This window comes from Macrobrachium rosenbergii, chromosome 1 (assembly GCF_040412425.1).
Source record: "Macrobrachium rosenbergii isolate ZJJX-2024 chromosome 1, ASM4041242v1, whole genome shotgun sequence".
Lineage (NCBI taxonomy): Eukaryota > Metazoa > Arthropoda > Malacostraca > Decapoda > Palaemonidae > Macrobrachium > Macrobrachium rosenbergii.
In genome coordinates this window covers 54,554,813-54,568,943 of record NC_089741.1, presented here as the reverse complement: position 1 = coordinate 54,568,943, position 14,131 = coordinate 54,554,813, and the positions used below count along the sequence as shown (strand labels likewise).

General features: G+C 45.7%; 1 protein-coding gene across 21 annotated transcripts in view; it reads left to right on the top strand.

Moving 5' to 3' along the window:
- The window catches only part of LOC136837769 (IQ domain-containing protein E-like), a 143,427-nt gene that overhangs the window by 50,699 nt on the left and 78,597 nt on the right, over positions 1-14,131 (top strand). For all 21 annotated transcript variants that reach the window (XM_067103267.1, XM_067103285.1, XM_067103284.1 and 18 more), the window contains one exon: positions 1,070-1,221. In XM_067103267.1, the coding sequence (XP_066959368.1) occupies positions 1,070-1,221 (152 nt within the window). The remainder of the gene's footprint in view (positions 1-1,069; positions 1,222-14,131) is intronic.

Below are 14,131 nucleotides of genomic sequence, written 5' to 3'. Positions count from 1 at the left end.
GCTAGGGTAGGCTTATTCAAAATTTCAACAGGTAGTCTAGGCCTATATAAAGGCAGAGCCTAATATTCATAATTATGAAAATCTTACAACTATATCAATACACAACAGAATATAACTTTGGTATCTCTTCTGTAAACATTCATGACAATCTCAGAGCTACAGTTTAATAGAGTTTCGCAAACTAAAATAATATCCAAGCCACATGTGCTTTGAAAGGTTACCGTCGAACTTTAATCAATTAATCCTAAATATCAGTTCCTTATTCAGCATAATCTATATTTTCATAGAAGGTATATTAACTTATGACTACTGTATTCACTTACTTTCTTGGCACTTCCTAAGGGATAACTTCCATTGATTATGCGTATAAATGGTCTCATTTGAGTTGAACCCTAAAAACATGGTGCTGGACAGGGATAGAAACAAGATGCCAAGCCTGCCTTTTCTTTCAGGCACCAAATGTTGCTTGACGAATGAAAGTTTCCACTGGCATTTTCTTAATATAGTTAACAAAAATGATAAATCTAACATGGGTGTTACACTTGACTATGACTGCCTTGTTAACATAAGGTTACAACTACTGTACTTATTAATTCAAGCAAATCCCATAGGGCATTCCTGTGAGAGCTAAATAGATTGGCTCAGTGATCTGGTTAAATGACTTAATAATAATCAGTAAAGCATATTGTATACTGTAATTTATTTCATCTGATATTGACCATGGAATAAGATGTTTTTTAATATTAAACCATTATTGCTATTTACAGTATATGTAGTAAGGGATTTTGGTCAAAGTTAGGAGACGTTAGAGAGATGCTCTGTAACTTCCAAAGTTGCATATTTCTTTACTTATACTTAATTATTGAGTTATCAGCAGGATTGTCTGATTAAAAGATGCCAGAATGATGGACTTTGCTATGTTTTTCTCTTTGGTACTGGGTTCTTCAGGCACTTGAATTGATTCATATGATTATGTGGTCTCGGTCAATGATGATGGGAAAATTAAAGAACATAAAGCTTATATCTCATTTTATGAATATATAGAGCATAACAGAAAGTTATTTTCAAGGTAATTATGAAGGCATGAGCCGTGGAGAGTTAATTCGTGAAATCGAACGAGGTCACGATGAAATAGGCCGTTTAGAAACGCAGCATAGTCAACTTACAGATGCAATATCTCGAAGGAATGACATAGCTGGGGAAAACACAGCAGTTTTACAGGTAAACCTTGAGTACTATTATCACCTTATTTCTTAACTATTTAGTTCTATATGGCTATATATTTATTTCATAGTAAACCCATTATTTATATTACCAAGAATATGAAATGTTCCCAGACAGAAGTTTTCAGGAGAGAGAAGATCTGATTGCAGTAGATTTGTGCTGCACATGTATGGCTAGGTTCATTGGTTCTTTGCTGTGAACCTGATTCATTCTCTGTTATCATTAGGATGTTCCCTAGAATGTTCCAGTGGTAGCACAAGTGACCTTTTGTGTACAGTGTCATCTGGGTTTTTGGAGGATTTTGGTGTTTTAGCAAGCTAACTGTTTTGAGTCTTTTGGGGTAGTTAGTGTTCTTCTTTACCAATAAGTTACATTAGTTAGGTAGTTTTACTAACTGTAGGAATCTTTTGAGTTTATTTCTTTTGTGTATTTTGAGAAGCAAGCTAAGTTCTTTTCTTTCTTCTTTATATTTTTCAGTGGCTTAACTTCTAATCTATATTTTATTGTTCATCTGTGTACCAGGTTGTGATTATTTCATGTTGTTTCTTTGTTGATGTGATAGTTTTGTATTGTATGCCCTTTATTGAGAATTAATTTTGCCTCTTAGCAATATCTTGCTGTTTATAAAAAACAATTTATCAGCTTTTTTTTGACAACAGAATTCTTACTCAGTATTGTGAATGACTAGTGCTCACATGAACCTTCTTAGTTTTCTGTTTGAGGGTGACAGATGTGTTTGTCGGATTCCTCCTGTCCAGCCTTGCAGTTAACTGAAGTTCTGTATGTAGGAGTCATCTGAAAGCGTGGAGCAGGTGTAGAGGCATTTATTTCTACTGCTAGCTTCCTGAACTGCTAAATATCGCTCCCAAAACCTATCCTCAGATGTTGTTCAGACCTGAGGCTGGCTTCTTCTTGTTCTTTCGACCTTATTAGTCCCACTGTATAGCAGGGTCAGCCACTCGAGTCAACTTTCTCCACCTATTTCTGTTCCTAGCATCTCCTTCCCCCAGTCCCACCTCACCCATATCCCTCCTCACCACATCCATCCATGTGATCTGCTGATGCCCCACACTCCTCCTCCCTGTTACTGGCATGTTCTTAGCTCTCTTGATTGGTTCCATCTCCTCTCTTCTTATTACATGACCATAGTATCTCAAACGATCTTCCCTAGCCTTCTCCTTTACATTACATATACCACACATTCTTCTTATATCCTGACTCTCCCTCCTTTCCAGTAGTGATATTCCAGCAATCCATCTCACCATCCTCAATCTCGGTTCTTTCCGACAGTCCCTCCTCTTTCCTCTTAAGTGCCCAGGTTTCTGCCCCATATAATAGTACGGGCCTGATAACTGTCTTATAAATCTTCATTTTAAGCTTTAATGGCATTTTCTTGTCTAAAACAACTCCAGTTACTTCTCTCCATTTTCTCTCCTTTCCTTTCTAGGGCTCCTTTCCATGCTAAAAACCTTTCTTGCAGTTCTTCTTGTGTGTCTGCTAACTAAATACAGTAATCAACAAACATCAGAGCCCACCGTTCAGTGTTGCCCCTTAATTCTGGTGTCAATGTATCTATAATGATGAGGAACGAGAATGAACTCAGAACTGATCCCTGATGGAGGCCCACTTCCACAGGGAATGTCTTAGTCTCCCCATATTTTGTTTGTACACTTGTTCTTGCACCCTCATACATCATCTTCACCAACCTTACCAACTTCTCTGGCACTCTCTCAAACACCAATAGACTACTCTTCTTGGTACCCTGTCATACACCCTTTCAAGATCCACAAAACACAAGTAAACTTTCCTGTTTCCTTCTAGATACTTGGACTTGTCTTACTATAAAAATAGCATCCACTGTGCTCTTTCTTTTCGTAAACCCAAACTGCTGCTCAAGTATATCTGTCAACGCTCTCAACCTTCCTTCTACTATTCTTTCTAGTATCTTGAATACATGCTCCAAAAGCTTTATTCCTCTGTAGTTCCCACAGTTTAACACGTCTCCTTTTTATTTATACATTTTAATCATCCAACTGTTGCTCCAGTACCTTGGCATTTCCTCTACATCCCAGATCTGGGATGCTACAATTGCTGCCTGGCACCTTTTCTCCCAATGCCCTTCATTGTCTTCTGCTGATGCAGATTTTGTTTTATTTATGAGGATATCATATGTTGTTTAGGAGGAAGCTTGGCAAGGTTGATGTCCCGAACTATTCCCTTGCCTTTTTAAGAATCAGAAGTGGTGATGGAGAAATGCAGTATGCAGATCAGCAATTTAGCAGTGATCCTCCACCTTCCATGAATTTAGTTTTTGGTATACTGCTGTACAGTTTCAAGACAGAACTATAGTCAGTCCCCGAGTTAAGTCAGGGGTTCCGTTCCTATGCTGCTACGTAAGCCGAAAAAGGGCGTAACCTGAGGTGTCATCAAAAATCCTAAGAAAACCTGACTTTTATATATATAACTTACCAAGTAATTACATTGCTTATAGCTTCATTCGCTGGCAGCTTAAAAATTTTGAAATTCGTGGTAGCGCTAGTGTCGGTGTAGATGGCTAGTCCCTGCCCACTTTCAGGGTACGAGAGGAGCGATTTTAACAGTGTGATTCAATTGTTTTTCTGCTGGCTCCGACAATGGTTCAGTTGTGAGCAGTCAGCTTAAATTTTGGCTTTCATTTCTTTTCCTTTTGAGATTCTTTCTTGCTGTACTGTAGCCTACGACTTCTTGGGATTTATGTTAGGTTGTCTCTTAGCGAGACTGTTAATTTTCAATTTAGGATGCTTTTTCTTCAATTTGACTTACACTATAACTCGATTGTTGACTTCTTAGACAGCCTAGTATGTCTGACATTAGTGCTGCTAGCCTACGCTATTGCAGCAAAGGCTGCAATACTAGGCTCACTAAAGAGAAAAATGACTCACTGTATGTGCATAGTGTGTAGGGGGGGACAAGAGTGTTCAGTTGATTGAACATGTGACGAATGTTCAGGGTGGGATGCTAGAAAATGGAAGGTTTTGGGGTTTCATGTAGCGAAATTGGATGGAGACAGGAAACGTAAGGTGACTGCTAGAGCCGAAAAACAGACAGTAGATAGCAAGACCGTAGTTAGTTCTGCTGATGACGATATTCCTGCTTAACCTTTACCAGCTCCTGGTGTGTCACCTGTTCCCAATTCTCCAACTATTCAGCCTACTCCTTTACCTGGCTCCCTTGCTTCTGAACCCGACCCCCTTGCCAGCCTCAAGTAAAGACTTGTATGCAAATGGGGTTACTGTGATACTGGGTGACCCAGTTGGGTGTTTCAGTGAATGTCCTGGCGACAAAGTGGAAAAGCACAGTGTTAGTGAAGTGTCAGTGGAGGTGGCGAAGCTGACGCTCCCAGGCAAAGGTCACTGGCATACTTCCCACACCTGGGGAACAGTCGCACCAGAGGCCTGGCGGAGGTTGGCAGGGTTGTCCACACGGACAGCCGCCGCCAGTCTGACCTGTTGCAACTTCCAGGTCGCAAAAAGGAGGAAGCCATTGGAAAGGCATCCAAATGGAAGTGAGTAGGCTATCCCCAAGTTTCTAGGTGCCCCTGGTGCTTTAGTGATGAATCACTGCCAATGAAAAGGCCTGCTGCAGACATGGTCTGCTCCCCTCCAGTGCCTTATAAGAAATTTAGGGAGCCCCTGCAGCAGCCTTCTTGTAGTTTCTGGAATTCTTCAGAATGCTTTTCTTCAGTGTATCCTGTGCATGAACCCAAGCATTCATCTGCTTCGAGATGCTCCTCGTCATCTCATGAGCACCCAGTAGTGCCTGAGCTCCCAAGGGCAACCGATCTCCCAGCAACGCTTAGACGCTTGGTAGTTCCTGAGCGCCCATTATCTCCCAAGTGCCTATTAGCGCCCGAGTGCCCATTAGCATCCTAGTGCCCATTAGTGCCCTAGCACCCATTAGCACCCAAGGGCCCATTAGCATCTGTTCCTCCAGTTATGCCTGAGCGCCCATCATCGCACAAGTGCCCTTTAGTACCCGAGCACCCTTCAGTATCCGAGCGCATTTCAGCGCCCTCCAGCGCCCAAGACTCCAGCTCAGATGCCTTCTGCGACACAATGGACCCATTGCTAGCTCCCATTCAGTGTCAGCTGGCGGACACCTGAAATTTGCTAAAGAGAGATACTTCTTCTTTGGCCCTAAAGAGAGATACTTCTTCTTTGGCCCAGGATCCTCAAGATTTGCTTCTATCCCCCATTTCGTCGGAGGATGAAGGTGAAGTTGGTGAAGTGGATCAGGGCTCCCCTCCAACAGCTTATGCAGCTTTATTGATGTACTTGCTGCAGAACTTTCTAGGATTCTTCTCACTTCTGGCCCTGACCTCCCCGGCTTCGACGTTTTTCATTAGTGACAAGCCTTCCGAAGGCTCTCAATGACCTGGATGGCTGGCTCTCAGAGAAGAGAGAGCAGGGGAAGTCTTCCTTCAGCTATCCTCCCTCTTGTCTTGTGCGCTGGAGGTATTCTTCATATGAGACTGGAGAAGCTCCCTCACTGGGAATGGCTGGTCATGCTCTCCCAAGGGGACTTCAGGACTTATTGACCTGTTAGAGGTCAGCATCTTTGAGTCGCTAAGGTGATGTTCTTCCCTACAGAACTTGACCACCTTTTGAAGAGCTTGTTTAGGATTTTTGAAGTTTTAAGCTTTTTAGACTGGTCGGTGAGGGCCTTAGCCCACGAGAGTAAGAACTGCTCTTCGCTTCCTGAGAAAGTCACATCGGATTGGCTGAATGCCCTGTCGTGCACAGATAAGGGCATCAGAGATGGCTCTCAAGAGTTAGCCTCTCTCTACACGATGGGAGTTTTGAAGAAGAGAGAGTTCTGGTGCTCGTTCACTACGAAGAATGTCACGGCTTCTCAGAAGTCTGCCTATTGTGTTCTGCTCTCAATCACCAGCACTTCAGTCTACTGTCAGCAACATTTCTTTGGAACTTTAGAAGAAAAGTACACAGGACCTTTTAGCTCGCTTATCTAGACGTCCTAGGGAGTCTCCATCGACAAGTACCCGGACCCATTCTCCACTTCAGCCTCTGCCCTTTCGAGGTGGCAAACCCAGAGCCCGGTCTAGGCCTAGGATGAACCTGTGCTTCTTGTCCCGACCTTTTAAGAAGCCCTCTTCTAAGCTGGCTGCTTGGAAGTGAGGACCCTTTCCTCCATGCGCCATTAGGAACCAGGCTTCTCCATTACTGGGAGAGTGGAGCACAAGTGGAGTGGAGGGGTGGATTGTGTCAGTGCTGAAACAGGGCAACTCCATCCCATTCAGGGAGAAGCCCCACTAGTCAGCACGCTTATCACGTTGACTGCTTACTCGGTAGGATCCAAGAAGTATTTGGCCCTCTCCACCGAAGTGTCAGCCCTCCTCAAGAAGACAGCCATCGAGGAAGCCAAAGAAATCCAGTTGGATGGTTTTTACAACCGTCTCTTCGTAGTCCCCAAGGCATCAGGAGGTTGGAGGCCATTTCTGGACGTAAGCGCCTTGAATTTTTTTGTCGAAAAGACAAAATTCAAGATGGAAACAAGTCACTCTGTCATGTCATCCATTCAGTGGGGCAACTGGATGACTACTGTAGACATGCAAGATACCTATTTCCACATTCCTATACATCTGGAATCCAGGAAATATCTGTTTTGTGTTTCTTAACAGAGTATACCAGTTTCGGACCTTGTACTTCAGCCTTTCGACCGTTCTGCAAGTGCTCACATGAGTCCTTGCTCTGCTCTCCAGTTGGCTTCATCTGATGAGGATAAACATTTCCCTCTTCTTGATGATTGGCTCTGATCGCTGTTGAATGAGAGGTGCATGGAGGACTTTTGGAAGACCCTCCATTTATCACAAGAGTCAGGTCTGCTAATCAACCTTCAGAAATACCAGCTGGTTCCATCACAGATGATTCTCTATTTGGGGATGATGATAAACTCTCAGAGTTTTCAGGTTTTTCCATCACCCAAAAGAGTTCAGTTATGCCTGAAGAAAGTCAACGAGTTCCTTGCCCGCCAAACTTGTTCAGCGAACCAATGGAGGACCCTTCTAGGTACCTTAGCCTCCATGGAGCAGTTTGTTTCCCTAGGAAGACTACATATGAGAACTCTTTAGTTTCATCTGTGGACCAACTGGGACAGGAAAGCTCATCCAGACACATTTGTCTTGATATCTCAAGAAATCAAGGAGAATCTCCAGTGGTGGAAGTCAGAAGGCAGGCTTTCAGAAAGGAAGTCACTTCTTTCCCTTGAACCCCAACCCAGACTTGTAGATGCATTCCCATCTGGGTTGGGAGCTCAGACACCTAAGAAGTGTCAGAACTTGGTCCCAGGAGCAGATTCACTGGCACATCAACCTTTAAGAGTTGACGGCAATCCGGGCTGACCTGCATTTTTTGCTTCAATAGTTAGCAGTCAAGAAGTGACCATACACTTGACAAATACTTATGGCCCCAACATATATTAAGAGTAAGGGGGACTCCATTCCTTCTTTGGGCGAAGCAGTGAGAACTCTCCTTTTTATGGGCAGACCACACCGGACTAAGTTGATGACACGGTTCATCCATGGCAAGCTCAATGTCCTTGCAGACACGTTGAGCTGTCGCAGTCAGGTGCTTCCCACAGAGTGGGCTCTTTGTCTGCAGGTGTGCGAGGATCTGTGGAAGCTGTGGAGGAGACCTCTTATAGATCTGTTTGCGACGTCCAAGAATCATTGTCTACCAGTCTTTTGCTCTCCAGTACCAGACCCTCTTAAGCATAGGCGATGGACGCTATGCTACAAGACAGGTCGAACAAGATCTCTCGCCTTCCCGCCATTCTGCATGATACGAGAAGTCTTCAACAAGTTCCGCAACCACATGACTCTAGTGGCCCCGTTCTGGCCTCGACAGGAATGGTTCCCAGATCTCAAGCTGCTGACGGATTTATTACAAGATCTTACCAGGAAGACCCTCTTGACGTTAGCAACCGCAAAAGGGTCAGTGAAGTATGCCTTGACAAAGAGAGGGATTTTCCAAGGTGATGCCAGATGTCTCTTTACCCTGGGCTTTTAGTAAAGAATGAAGACTCAACCAAGCCCTGGCCTCGTTCCTTCAATGCTATTAAAAGCCTGATGTGAAACATTTAGTCCAGACGAGGAGAGAGTTCTATGCCCAGTGAGAGCACTGAGGTACTACTTGCACAGAACAGGGAAGATTCGAGGTCCTACAAGTAATTTGTGGTGCTCGGTTAGGAATCCGTCTTGTGCCCTATCAAAGAGTAGCTTGTCTTTCTTCTTGAACTTCTTGAAGGATCTGATCTCTGAGGCCCATTCTCAGGTTGTAGAAGGGGCTTTAACATCCATCAAAGCTAAAGCTCATGAGATCAGAGCTGCCTTCACGTCTTGAGCCATCAAGCACAACCTGTCTCTATCATCATTTCTTCAAGCAACTTACTGGAGGTGCAAGTCTATCTTCGCGACCCTTTATCCTCGTGGTTTGGAAACTACTTTTGAAAATTTTAGTACCTGAGGGACGTTGTCTGTGGCTGGCATGGTGTTGGGGAGGAAGTGTAGGAAACCTTTCTTCCTTCCTTTTCTCTTCGCCTTGAACTTGGGTGTTAAGTTGTAAGGGGAGCCCTGGGGATGCTGTGTGTCTGGAGACCCACCAGTCAGTTTTAATGGGTGGGTGGTGTTTTTATATTTTGTGGTGTAGGTGATGTTCGTGTTCATTGATTCTGGTCATTTGGTTGGTCAGTATGTGCCCAGGGCAGAGGCAACTGGCTTCTTGTATGCTTTGTCAGTCACCGGGTTCATCTCATGCTGCAAAGTACCCACTGATGTAGAGGTGCATCTGGCCAACTTGCCACACCCTACATGGTTAAAATGAACGCCGACCAGAGGCAGTATCTACCTGCACCAACTTTCCTAACAAGTAAGGAACGACGAGCATTGTACCAATGCTAATATTGCTGTCCTCTAACTCATTATCATCCATAATGTTTTGGGGTAGTTAATCCATATATCCCACCTCCGTGTCAATTTGGGATTCAGCAATGTGATTACAGTACTGGTGAGTTACATATATTAAAATGACTTTTTAAACACCTAACTTACCGGGTAGTTATATATATAGCTAAGTCCCTGACGTCACGGCAGAATCTCAAAACTCGCGCAATCGCCGATCGGTAGTCAGGTGAACCACTCCAGCGCCCCTCTACCAGGTACCTGGAACCATTCCAACCATTCCTCAGATCTTCCTCGCCTTGCTGGTCACATCGATGGAATTTCGTCAGAGTCTCGTGGTTTTTTCGTGAACTTATTTCCACAAGTACACTTTTGGCTTGGCTTTCATTGCTTTTTTGGATTTGCTTTTGGAATTTCTTACATGTCTGACTTTTCATCGAGTGTGAGAATGTGTGTGTGGGGATGCAAGCGGTTTGCTAAAGTCTCCTTGGGATCCTACCTCAGTATGTGTGAAGAACGGGAATGGATTTATTATAGTGCTTTATATGTGAGAAAGCTTGAAAGATCGCCTCAGAAGAGCCAAGAGTACTATGTCTCACTCTTCTAGAGATAACCAGGAAGGTCTCATTCTTTTCCTGCTAACTACTCCTGTTGATCCTCCTCCGTAGTGGTAGTCTCTGAACCCCTACTGAAACAGGTAAGGACCCAACACTTAAAGATATGATGCATGCCATTCAGGCCCTGGGCTAACAGGTAAAATCCTCACAGAAGACAGGGATACACATATGTGATCGCATGGGCTAAGGAGATCTAAAAACAAGGCGTTAATGTTGTTAGTGCAAGTGCAGTGAGGGGCATCCGCCATCCTGTCGCGTTCTAGTTCGAGACCTCTTCCAAGCTCACCAACCCCGTGAGAAGGAAATGTCGACAGATCAAGGGAGGCGAGAGGCTTTAGCTACCGAAAGCAGTCGCCCTCGAGCGCACCTGTTGACGCCGCCCTAGACGCTCGCCCGCCATAGAAAGGTGAGGTAATTGTACCTTGTTGTCGCCGGACGACGCAGTCCCCATCGCAGAGGTAACTCTGACATCGGGATGCACTGGGCGCCAAGGCCCAGCAACGGAATACAACAAAAAGCTCTCACAGTTCAGATGCAGCAGCAAAACGTCAACCTGAGGAAGCTTTTTGACCGATGTCGCACAGGTGGCCAGTTCTCGCAACCTCTAGGTTTGGGACAGCAACGCGTTAGAAGTCTGGACGCCAGGACGCCAGGAGGAAGTCAGGCATCGGTAGCTGACACCAGGTGTCGAGCCGGAAGCTGGACGCCAGGATGTTGGGCTCGAGAAGCTGGACGCCAGGACGCCAGGCATCGGTGGAACTGGACGCCAGGACATCAAGCCCAAGAGGCTGACGCCAGGTGTCGGGCGTCGAAGCTGGACGCTAGGACGCCAAGGCCGAGAAGCTGACGCCAGGACGCCGGGCGCCAAGAAGCTGGATGCCAGGACGTCAGGCGTCAAGAAGCTGGACGCCAGGCGTCATGTCGAGAAGCTGGACGCCAGGACGCCAAGCGCCATGAGGTGGACGCCAAGATCGCTTAAGAAATGGACGCTAAGACGCCAGGCGCCAAGAGACTGACGCCCAGACGCCGAAGCCATGATAATATTTTGAAAGGCGTCGCTATTTCGGTCTTCGGACAATCGAAAAAGAGAAGGATGATATCCTGCATTCTCCCGTGGATCCTATTGTAGAGATTTCGGATTTAAGACAATATAAAATTTTGGCTATCAGCTTTCATCAGACTTGAAAAGACTTATGAAGCTATTTTCAAAGTTTTTCCAGAGAAATTTATCCTGACTGCTCCTTCGCTCCCGCCTTCAGAATTTACTCTTGGGAAGGCGCCTAAGAGGGCAGCATTTACTTAAGATGGTTTTGTCCCCGCTTCCAAGAGAGCGCTTAAAGTTATGAATGAGTGGATGCTTTCGAAGAAGGAACAATGAAAGACAGCCTTGTTTCTTCCTTCCAACCAAACTAGCTTCAAGGTCTAGCGTTTGGTATCAAACTAGAGAATCGCTTGGCCTCGAATACCTGCCTCTTCCCAGGAGACTTCGAATCTTGTTGACTCTTCTCGAGTGGCCATGGGGAAAACGGCTTTGTTGGTCAACATCAGAGTTGGACCACCCCATCAAAGGAATTTTTAAGGCCTTTGAGGTCTTTAATTTTCTGACTGGACCCTGAGCTTAGGGAAGGAAGATGGAATTATTCAACACGACTGACATCGAAGAACTCATATATCTGATGTCGCAGGTGGATAAAGGACTGAGATGGTTCCAACGAATTAGCTGCATCTTTCTCAGCGGGAATCCTGAAGAAAAGGGTCCATCTTTTTGCCTTCCTGGCTAATGGGTCACGTCCAGTCAAAAATCAGAACTGATTTATGCCCTTTTTCCTCCTCACCTCTTCCCTCAAGATTTAGTAAAAGAGGTCTCTTCATCCTTGGCCCAGAAAACCACGTAAGATCTGATATCTAAAACAGCAAGAAAAGTCCTACCAACGACTTTTCATCGCTAAAAAGAGCAAGGCTGAGGCTCCTGTGTTTCAGGTGTCTCAGCCTTTCGGTCGGCCCTCCGTAGAGCCTCTAGGGCGGGTAGAAGAACGACAACGAGAAGAGGCTCTACACAGGGTAAAAGCAGGACCTGATTTTCTTCTCCTGCAGACAGCGGTAGGAGCCAGACTGTCCAGCTTCTGGCAAGTGTGGGAGAGAAGAAGAGCGGACCTATGGTCCATTCAGTTACTCTAAGAGGGGTAATGATAAAAATACCTTAGTTTTACCAGACCACTGAGCTGATTAACAGCTCTCCTAGGGCTGGCCCGAAGGATTAGACTTATTTTACGTGGCTAAGAACCAATTGGTTACTTAGCAACGGACTTTACAGCTATTGTGAAATCAACTCACATTATAGCGAAATGAATTTCTACCACCAGAAATAAATTTAACTAACTCTTCATCAGCTGGCCAGGGAATTGAACCTCGCCCAACGTAATGACAGTCTGAGCTCAACCGTTCGCCAACAAAGGGCTTCAAGAGGGGTACAAGATCCCTTCCTGAGGAGACTCCCAGCAGCAAGACCAATAGACCTTTCTGCCAAAATGCAACGACAGAACCAAGGCTAGCAAAGGCTCTACAGCAACAAGTGTCTATGATGTTGCAAAAGGAGGCCATAGAGAGAGTTCAATATCCTAAATCCCCAGGATTTTGGCAATCGGTTATTCCTGGTCCCCAAATGCTCTGGGGTTGGAGACCGTGCTAGACGGAGTGCACTCAACTTCTTGTGCAGAAAACAAAGTTCACCATGGAAACGAGAAATCGGTTCTAGCAGCGGTCAGACAGCACGACTGGATGGCCTCACTGACCTCCAGGATGCGCAGCCACATCCCCTTGCACCAACTCAAGAAATTTCTGGAGGTTCGCCCACGGAAAGGTTTTTCCAGTTTCGCTCTCTGTTTCAGCCTAAGCAGACGGGCTGCTGCCACGCCGGAGTCGAGACCTCAAGATGGGCGTTACCCTCATTGAGGGACGTCAGATAAGACTTCAGGCTCCAGGTTGTAGCCACGGAGCAGCCCGAGGCTCTTCCCTCTAGCTCCAAGGGCAGCTCTCCTACTAAGAGCAAACGTGAGACAGTCCTGCTTAGTCAGGATACCAGGCAGCAAGAGCTGGTGGATGCTGTGCTGCCTTCCGTATATCCTCCTTTCCTCCTTCGGATTGGTACTGCCTGCTGAACCTTCCACGATCCATTATTGACGATGAGGAGGAAATACTTCCCGTAGTTGAGGCTTCCTCAGCCTGTCCTCAACAGCAGGAAGCCCCGAGAGATAGCTTTACTGCAAAATATGCAGAGACTTTGTCTTGGTGCAAGTGACAAACCAGGCAGAGAGAAGAAGGATCACAGACGCCCAGCCAAAGCTTTCAGACGTCCAGAGGTTCAAGACGCTGAACGAGTGAAAATGAAACTTAGACGCTGATGCACCAAGGCCAAGCATCTAGGAGGAAACACCAAGACGCAGGCCAAGAACGGGACGCCGCCAATCAAGGCATTGACGTCAGACGCCAAGGTCGGGAGATATTAGAAGCCAAGACGTGAGGTAGCTCAGCGCAAGATGCACTTGGCACGCCGCCTAGTACAGATTTTCGCAAGATGATTGCCACGTAGCAGGTTTTTCTTCACAAGAGAGACATCAATCTCCCTTGGTACTTTAGACGACTGGCTCAGAGCTCCTTCCACACACGCTGCCTGGAGGATCTTCAGACCACGATTCAGGTATACGCAGAATTAGGTCTACTGATAAACAGAGAGAAATTTCAGCTGATCATCCTGGCGTTCTGTACCAATGAAGATTCAGAGTCAGGATTTTCGGGCTTTTCCTTCTGTTGCAAGAACGGGATTTAAGAAAGTTTTAGACTTTCTAAAGAGACAGACATGCTCGGGTGAGGGAATGGATGAGTCTGCTGAGGAACCCTTTCTCGCTAGAACAGTTTGTTTCCTCTGAAGATTGAATCTGGTGCCCGTAGTTTCATCTAAATCAGAACTGGGACAAGGAAATAGAACTGAGACCAAGTGCATCCCATTTCTGGAACCAATAAGGCCGTATTTAGAGTGGTGGAACCACCCCACAAGCTCCAGGAGGTCTTTCCTACATCAGAGGAACCCAGACCTAGTGTTGTTCTCCTACGCGTCAGACTCAGGTGGGGAGCAACACTAGGAAAGAACAAGTCTCGGCTCCTGGACCAGAGAGCATGAGAAGTGAAACATCAACCAGAAGGAACTAACTGCAAAATCCTTCTAGCCTCAGGGAGTTCGAACACAGCCAGAGAACAGAGAGTGCAGGTCAACGCCACAACACTTACAGCGCTGGCCTACATTAGCAAACAAGGGCACTCCACTCCAGATCTCTATACG